The sequence below is a fragment of the Glycine soja genome, chromosome 11 (genome assembly GCF_004193775.1).
Source record: "Glycine soja cultivar W05 chromosome 11, ASM419377v2, whole genome shotgun sequence".
Classification (NCBI taxonomy): domain Eukaryota; kingdom Viridiplantae; phylum Streptophyta; class Magnoliopsida; order Fabales; family Fabaceae; genus Glycine; species Glycine soja.
The window spans coordinates 42,273,458-42,283,219 of NC_041012.1; the positions used below are offsets into that span (position 1 = coordinate 42,273,458).

Consider the following 9,762-nt stretch of genomic DNA (forward strand, 5'->3'; position numbering starts at 1 on the left):
ATGGTAGACGTGGACCTATAATTACGAAAACATTGAATTGAACGTATATTAATGAATGTTCATTAATGCTAGCCGAAACCTATAAGGATTTTTTTCTTATACACCGAGGATATGTTTGGTATATATGAAAAAAAATCTAACGTGATATGTTTGGTACAAAAGTTCCCGTAAAGGAGAATAAAAATATTTTGCAGATATAAAAAAATATTGATTTGTGAATGAGGTGAGAATGAAATAATTTCATTTTCATCAAATATTATTAACAAATTCTTTTAAAAAATACTGAAATTCAATATATAGAAATAAAGATAAGATATGGTAAATTGAAAGAGATATAGACCACTAAGGATTACCAACTGGGATTAGGTGTAGGGAAAGAGGTTAGTTACAGCAGAATGCGGTAAACTGAGGTTCGATTTTCTGCTAAAATTAAGATGTACCTATATTTAATGTACTATTGTGCATCAAAGTACACCATCTTGAAAGGAGGATAGATGTTAGGAGAAGGAAAAATACGGTTAAAATTGAAGATCAAATACACAGCTATAGTTTAAAAAGAAAAAGTAAGATGAGATGATTGAGACAATTATTTTTGCTAGTTACGGGAAAAATGTTCTTTAAAAGAAAAAATAATAATAATGAGAATGCCTAATGAAGATCAGAGTGTTGAAAATGATACTCTAGAATTCTCTAAATTGTGTATATCTCAACAATATTGGTGTAAATTATTGGTCAAATTTGAGATCAAAATTAGTCCATATGTGTTTTTTTTTTTTTTTTTTTTACATATTAGGCCATATGTTTAAACATTAGTTTATAGGAATGTTGAAACTTACACATAAATAAGTACATATCGTCTATACTCTCAAAAAATAAAAAAGTACATAGTCTATTGCAGTAAAAAAAATAAAAAATCTATTCAGAAAAATAAATTTTAAGCATTATATTTGAATCGCTATAATCATACATGAAAAACTTTTCCGTAATTACAAGATCAGCCCCAGTTTATTCTTCACATGTCAAAAACAAAATAATAATAATAATATCATCTAATGTACAGCAGTTATGGAGTACTAGTATTTTAATACAATTAAAAAAGTCGCCTGATCCCTCATTCTTCAAAACTTACATAATTTAATACCTCGTGAATTATGACTAAGCACTAAATAGATGAGTTTTCTCAGTAAAACTAATCTAATAAAAAAAAAAGGGGGGGGGAATAACAAGCGGGTCGGGATGGTCGCAGGAACTAACAAGGAAAGGAGCAGGTTGGTGAGAGAGACTGAGAGTAGTGGGAGGTGGTTAGCATAACATAACCTCACACCGATTGAGTTAGATTTGGATCTTGACAAATAAACTTGTTATATTTTTAGGTCGGATTTGTATCGCACTGCGGAACAATGTATTTTAAATCAAGTACAGTAGTATAATAAAATACTCTAAACATGAGATTTTTGGAGACATGAAAATATGGGACGATCTCAATCATAGATTAAAAATAGAATGAAAATATATGGTGGAGAGGAAATGAAATCCATCTAACCTAACCAAAAAAAGTCCCATTATAATAGTGAGGTTAACGAAGACGCGTTGAAGTGTGGGAGCGCGCGTGTCCACGTTTCCTTCGTATTGTATGGAAGAAAGAATAATTAGCCGCCGCAGATTGGTTTGTCTTGGTCCATGAGCGTTTCCCATGCCCATAAACAATAGCAGCCATCACTCATGACGCGTAATAATTCATTCATTACTAAAATATAATCAGATAATACTATCAAGTCACGCGGCGAGACAGAAGATTCCGCCGACAACTTTTCTACGTATGTACTACTACTGCTGCTGCTACTACTACACCATCTCTATCCTCTTCCTCCACCCCATTTTTAATTTATTACAGTTTCACAAATTAAGGCAATTCAAAGAAAATAAAGCTGCCCATATTCCGACAAATCACCACCTAACCACCGCAAATAAAAACGCTAACCACAAAAATAAATGCAAGTTTCATTTAAGACAGACAGGCGCGTGGGAGAGAAAGGGTTGCCCGCACCACAGCGCAGCCGTAGGATAAGTAGGATGATGTGATGATGAGACGAAACCAACTCCTTTGTCTGCTGTCTGGACAACCCACATGCCACGTAATTTGCATTGTCCCACAGCACAGTCAAATTCATCGTTGACTGTCTCTCTCTCTCTCTCTCGGATTCATCATGCATCATGCATGGCCCATCCCATCCCATCCCCATCTATAAAATACGCGCCTGCTCCCTCCCACTTAGGTGCATCTCATCTCATCTGTATGCCTATGCTTGTTTATCATTTTCTTACTTTTCTCTCACGCTCTGCCACAAAACTCCGTCTCCGCAATAACGGAATAAAAAAACAAGTTTAATTACTATTATGGCGCCGAGGGATCATAAGACAAGCAACGCTAAGGCTAACGGTAACGGTAACAGCGGGGTGAAGGAGGTGCATTTTCGTGGAGTGAGAAAGAGGCCGTGGGGGAGATACGCCGCGGAGATCAGAGATCCCGGCAAGAAGAGCCGCGTCTGGCTCGGAACCTTCGACACGGCGGAGGAGGCAGCGCGTGCCTACGACGCCGCAGCACGAGAGTTTCGCGGCCCTAAGGCCAAGACAAACTTCCCTCTCCCTTTGGAAAATGTTAAGAACTCGAGCCCCAGCCAGAGCAGCACCGTCGAGTCCTCCAGCCGCGACCGCGACGTCGCCGCCGATTCCTCGCCTCTAGACCTCAACCTCGCCCCCGCCGCCGTCGCATCCGCTCGATTCCCCTTCCAGCACCAGTTCCCGGTTTTTACCGGCGCGGTGCCTGCGGCAAATCAGGTTTTGTACTTCGACGCTGTCCTACGCGCCGGCATGGCCGGTCCACGTGGCTTTGCGTTTGGCTACAATCATCATCCCGTTGCGGCGAGTGAGTTCCACGCGACGACGAGCGACTCGGACTCTTCCTCTGTTATCGATCTGAACCATAATGAAGGCGAGGTTAAGGGGAACGGTTCTAGAATCTTCGATCTGGACCTTAACCATCCTCCTCCGCATGAGATCGCTTGATCCAAAGTCTGACTCACCCCTTTAGTTTTTTGTTTTTTTTTTTTGTGTTTCGGATTATGAATTTCTCGTTAGTTTTTTTTTATATAAGTAGAGAAAGTAGCAGCCTCCGATAAGGGAAAATAACGAGGGAAGGGAAGGGAAAGAAAAGAAAGTATGTGAATACGTAGGCGGTATGATTGTCTCAATTTTTTGCGACATAGAGGAACCACCACCGGTTTCATCCTGTTGTTTCTTAAATCACGAAATGGTTATCGGGTTTTTCTTTCGTTTTAATTGATTATGTACTGCGGTGTAATGTTTTTGGTTTGCAGCCATAATTTGGTTCAATGAAATTAACACGGAAAGTTTGCATAATTTTGATTGTGATATACTTTTTCAATTTATGTTAATGATGTTGGCCGGAATGAGTTAGGGGAATTGAATATGAATGAATGGGGAAGAAGGAAAGAAAAGATGTGGGTGAAGCGTACTTGGTAGTAGTGGTCGTTGTTGTTGGCGTTGATTGATTGACCCGCCGCCACGTGACATGTGGCTCTTCTTGCCTCTCTCTTCAAGGTGACTCCAGCGTCCATTGGTGCGTGGGGTATGTAACTACACGACAGCTGCCACACTCATTTCGATCTATCTTCCAAATTAACATTTCAGAGAAGGATAGGGTTAGAAGTTTGAATGATGAAAATGAATTTCATAATGGTCAAAAATTAAGTAAAGTATGTAAAGGTCATTCAATTAGCCCTTTTAAGAAAATCTTACGTGCTAGCTGAGAGAAAATATGCCGTGTTTTTTTTAAAAAAAAAAAAAAAACAAATGACTCCAGTAGTAAAAGAAAATTTTTAAAATTATTTTTTTAAAAATTTATAATCATTTATCTGTTTCGAAAAAGACTTTTTTTTAAGGGAGACAACTTAATCTAAAGCATTGTAAAACTTAATTTGTTGTCTCAGGTCAAGGGGAGGGCTATTTATCTTTGTGTGTGGAGTTTGTCTTTCTGACGTTCATGGGTCCATTATTATGACACATCATAATGCCTAATCATATTCTTAAAATATTATTGTGTCATCATATTTATTTGTGCTAGCTGGACCTTCGCAGGTCAAGTTGTCTTATGGTTATAGAGTGTTCCTCTTAATGCTGTATTTCTCGAGGATAATTGGATTGGCCTTTATCGCACAAGGAAGCGATGAGATTATCAGTTGATTAGTGAGGTCTAGTATGGAGGGATCGAATTACAATCCGATCCAGAAGGACACAAAATTCCCCTAGTCTCCGACACAAAGTGCATAGAAAATGAGAATGAAGAGATCAAATTACAGTCTGATTGAGGAAGACATATTATTTAAACTTTCTAAACTCATATTTATTCATTCAACCTTGATATTGAAATAGAAGGATAATAAGGTTGAATAACTTTGGTTTACTGACTAAACTCTAGTGATTAATTACTCTACTTATCCTTATATACAATGATTCTCAAGAATATTCTTCTGTCTAGCTAACTATCAATCCCCAAAATCACATAACCATTGTTATTAATGACACAACCTCTACTAACATAAACCCTACATATGAAGGACACTTGTTTTATCATACAACAAGATAAATCCTACATGTGAAAAACAATTGTCATATCATACAACAATTTTTTTTGGATAAGTTGTGACAAACTCATAATGACCGAAGGACAACCTAACACACCATTTGTGTTCTTTATTGATATTCCATAACAATCTCAAGCAAGTACGCATAATTCATTCATGCATCCCTGGACTTGGACGTCAGAGTTATGCTGCTATGCCATTACTATATCGTTAGAAGGAGAACTCCATTGACGCAATGCAAAGGAAGCTCAAGTGGAATCTTACGTAGTAAACCTTGTGTAGCCAATAATTGATCTACATATGTTTGAGGGTGTGTAAATGCAATCCGACTTTATGATATTACAAGCAAATATATTGAGTTTTTTTTTTTATATATTTTTATCCCTTCTATTTTATATATTTGAAACCACTACTTACCATTTTTTTTACCTTCAATTACAAGATATGTAATTTATTTGAATACATATACTAAAACTTTATAATTTTAACATTTATGTCTTTATATTTTATTATAACAATAATTATTATTCTATCACCTACACCGACTCGAGGTCGTAGATCCACCACTTTTAGTAGTTCTTTCAAAATACATACAAAACATTCACTTAAAAAGTATTTCCTTTTACCATGGATGTTGGATTTTCAAATTTTTTCTTTCAAATTTACGACAAAATATTTTGTAAATTTTACAATACACGCTGTTTTACTCTATTTTAGCATCCAATGATATGTGTACGCATGTGACATGAAATGGTTCGTGTTTAGAATTTTAGTAATACCTTTCAACAACGAACGTTGCAGTATACAATTTTATAAACTGAGCTTCAAACCCAGCAAGTGATCTTTTTTATTTGGTCGAACTCAGCATGTGACTTGAGCATGATTAGATGACTTTGCAGCCGGAGCGTAAGATCATGCGTTATTTGATTCCATAATAGACGAAGGTTCCTTGCCAAACCCACGCAAACATAGAGGGCAAGCATAAGAAACTAGAAAGTAGTTAGATATATTGAATAGGCAAATAAATCTTTAGCAGACGCGTAATAGACAAAGAATTATTTATCAAAACTCAAAAGAGACGTCTAATTGTAATATTGTATATATTTTAAAAGGGATTAATTCTCAATTCTCATGAAGCATGATTGTGCCACAAAAAAATACGAATAACGCTTATTTATGGGAGAGTGCATCTTTGCCATATTTTGGTTCATTGAATCCTATTTTCTTTTTTTTTATATATTCCCTTTCATCATACCTTTTTTAAATAAATAATTCCATCAAAGACAATTGTACATCTATCGCTATTTTCTTTGGACTTGAATAAAAGGGGGAGAAAAAGTCCCGATGATTGACAATTTCCTAATGAGCATTGTTTTCATTGATTATTTTGGTAAGCTTTTGGTATGTTGAACGTTATTAACGTATTTAAAGTTCTTTAATTTGTAGTTGTATTTAAACTAGCTCGCAATGGAGGGAATAAAATTTATTGCAAAAGAAAAAAAAAAAACTGTTTCGCTTTAGTTAAGATGGCTCTTTACTTTGCCTAGACGGAATAGATTGAGCACTCGATCGATAGCAAAACTGCAAGAAGCTTAATCAAATTCAAGATGACGTTTGAAAATATACAAAGAAAAGAAGAAGAAAAATAAACATTGTGTAACTTAATTATGCCCCTGCCGACTTTTACAGACCCCACAAACAAAACACTTAAGCGGTGCTTCACGATAGATTGGGTGCTACCCAAACATTTGGTTTCTTATTCCTATTTAGCATACCTTTGGCACCAAGCACTCTATTAGCTCCCTTCCTTTTTCCTTTTTGTCAATAAGTAGTTCCCTTCCAGTTCCACCCTGTTTGGTAGGATGGAAAGATATCAAATAGATAAAAATAAAATTAACGAGTAAAAGTAAGTGAGACATAAAAAAAATTGATTGAAAAAAAAAATAGATAAAAAATGACTAAAAGTAAATAATATAAGTGGTTCTCACCATTTAAAAACATTTTTACTCTCAATATCTCCTCTAGGAAACATATCCTTGGTTTCATACACTGCAGAAAAGACTTTTTTCTTTCCACACTTTAGTTTTCTTAGTTGAATATTGAGTGTGGTCCTGTGGGCTAACACTAGGGCCTAGCCTAATAAGTTGTTCAGAATTCAGATGTTGCAATCACCGGCCATCTTGTACAATTTTTTAATTATAAAATAATGTATTACAGCATGACGTGTGCCGCGTAATATTTAGCCAAGTGATGTTTTTATAGCTATTTTTTTTTGGCCTCTTGTGGTTAGGATGCAAAATTGGTTAGTTGAAGGATTCCAATAATGTGAATCAGGCAGGAATTAAAACAAATGAAAATAATAATAGTTTACTTGAGTTGTTGGATAGAGAAGAAAGAGAACCAGAAATCAAAGCTATCTATGCATTCACCTTTGGAAAGCAAATTTAAAATTTGTCACTGATGCATGGCATGGGATGGCATATGTAGCCTTTACCCATCAAAGAAAATAAAATAAGATTATACAAGTATGTCATGGACTCTCATGGCTATGCACACTTTCTTTCCATCCTAATACGCTTTTTTCATAAAAGGAAACACTATTGAAAAAAGGCTTTTAAAGTTGATTATTTGACATTTTTTAAGATAATTTCTAACTTTTTTTTTTTAAATTTAACGTTGGGAAAAATTAATATTTTTTATGATAATTTTTAAATTGCTTTAGAAAACAAATTTTTATATCAATTTTAATAAAAATCGTCTTAAAATATATATTTTTATTTTAAAACTATAAAAAATTAAAAATTTTAAGATGATTTTCAAAAAATCATGTTAAAAAATAGAATTTTTAAGTTGATTTTCATGAAGAATAATGTTCTTTTCCGTAACATACTAACATGTGTCTCACATAATTCGCGTTCATTATAGGTTTAGAATTCTAAAAGACGAAAACATATTTTAAATGCTTTGATTATAAGTTTTTATTTAATTTTTTCAAATTCTAAAATTAATAGAAGAAATTGAATTTAAGAAACAAAAGTCTAAATTTTTCCTTCCTTTTTTTATGTTGCATATCAAATTTTAAATTTTTGCTTATTTTATTTTCATACAACTAAATGAAAAGGAAGAATAGGAATGCTGCGTGGAGTAGGGAGTTTGAATGAAGGCGGAAATGTGATGTTGAGTGCACATCCCATTTGCCATGCACGTGTAATGCAAAAACTGTGGGACCCACTATTCCAACCACGGCTGCTGCTTTTGGTGGGACCCTACCTCTGCCTACTGCGTAATCATTATCTACGCTCTCCCTTCTTTTTTCCTTTTTATTTTAAGCTTCATTAATAATCTATTTTTAACCAATTTTAATTAATTAATTAATTATACAAGACTCATTTTAATGTAATTTATCTTTTTCCATTAAACTAATATTAATTATTTACAGTTTTTATGTAAACTTACAAAATAAATAACAGTATAACAAATGCAGAAATATTAACTTAATCAAGCGTTATTTGTTTAGAGTATAACAAAATAAATATTTATTTTTACAGTTAAAAACAGATAATCTCATATCTTATAAAAATGGCCCATTAAATGATTATTTTAAAAAATCATGATTAATATTTGTTTGATAAAATGCAGAAAGAAAATTTTAGATAAATTTCATATATAATGCTGTAATTATTAATCAAATTGTTATAAACATTGTGTAACAAAAAAAAAAAATAACAGTGGTGGTATTATAAAAAATAGTATAGAAAAAAATATAACAATCGTAGTATATTAACCATCATCACCCTTATAATCAAGAGTACGTAGTAGTATATGATCCATCAGCAAATGAAAAAATACTTTCTTGGTAAAAGAAAAAGACATTTTATGTAACAAATATTAATTGAGACACCTTATGCAATGGTTGTTACTCTTTGGTTGAGGCACAAAAAAATACAGCATTACATATAAATTTATCTAAATTTTATTTTTTTCATTTTATGTTACAGATATTAATCATGATTTATCATAAAAAATAATTATTTTTGTCATTTATTTTATTTTGTAAGTTTACTTAAAAACTGTTAGTAATTAGTGTTAGTTTAATGGGAAAAGAGAGATTATACTGAAGTGGATGTATAAAATAAATAGGAGAGACATAATTACTCTCTCCAAAAAAAATTGTACAATTAATTAGCTAATTAAGATTGAATGAAGGTGAGTTATTAATGAACTTAACATGTGAAAAATTACACCGGATAAATCATTTTTATTATTGTGGTACTACTTTTATTTTATTATTATTACCACCCAACTCAGTCACTTTACAAAATTATGGTAAAATAGGTATAATACAATCATCAACATAAAAACTTAAAAACTTGATCAAATGGGTTTTACAAAAGTTTAAAAACGCACGTCAAAAATGTATTTTTCACATTTGTTATTAGTATTGTATAGGTGAATTATAGATTTTTTTATACAATAAATAGTTTAAAATTAGAATCTGTTTTGATTTTAAATCCGCAATGTTATCATATTTAAAATATTATTTATTCAAGTGTTTGATAATTATCATAATTTTATCTTTATAAAAGATGTCTTACTGACTTGATAGAAGATGATATTTATAGACAACAAGTGATCTCGACTCCTAAATGATGTAAAACTTTATAAGTAACGAGTCAAAGCTAAAGAATAAGAATGATCTAGATTTTCTTTCTTGTGTCAATGTTTTTAACCTTAAATCCATAAATATAAATATGATTAAGATATCCTATTTGAGGTATTATCCACTTTGATGACCATCACAATCTAATCTTTCTAAAAGGATCCACAATAAATTGAGAAGAGAAAGTGTTTATAAACTCCTGGTGTCCTTGATTCTTAACTGATGCATAACTTTACAACTGCCATCAGAAAATATTACTGAAAAATATGTTCAGGAATATTAATTTGTATTTCGATGGATCCATGAAAAGATATACCGAGTAACTAAAAATAGAAGCTACCTGTTTACCTTTTTTTTTTTTTAACCAAATGTTTACATTTATTTATTCTCTTAATGTCTAATTATATATTTTCAGTCAAAAAAATATCTAATTATATA

At 32.6% G+C, this 9,762-nt stretch overlaps 1 protein-coding gene across 1 annotated transcript; it reads left to right on the forward strand.

Annotated features, from left to right (window-relative positions):
- Positions 1-2,257: 2,257 nt before the first annotated feature.
- LOC114376825 (ethylene-responsive transcription factor 4-like) lies at positions 2,258-3,420 on the forward strand. The gene has a single exon (XM_028335119.1). It carries the CDS (start codon positions 2,398-2,400, stop codon positions 3,064-3,066), a length of 669 nt encoding a protein of 222 aa, XP_028190920.1. The 5' UTR covers positions 2,258-2,397; the 3' UTR covers positions 3,067-3,420.
- The last annotated feature ends 6,342 nt before the right edge of the window (positions 3,421-9,762 follow it).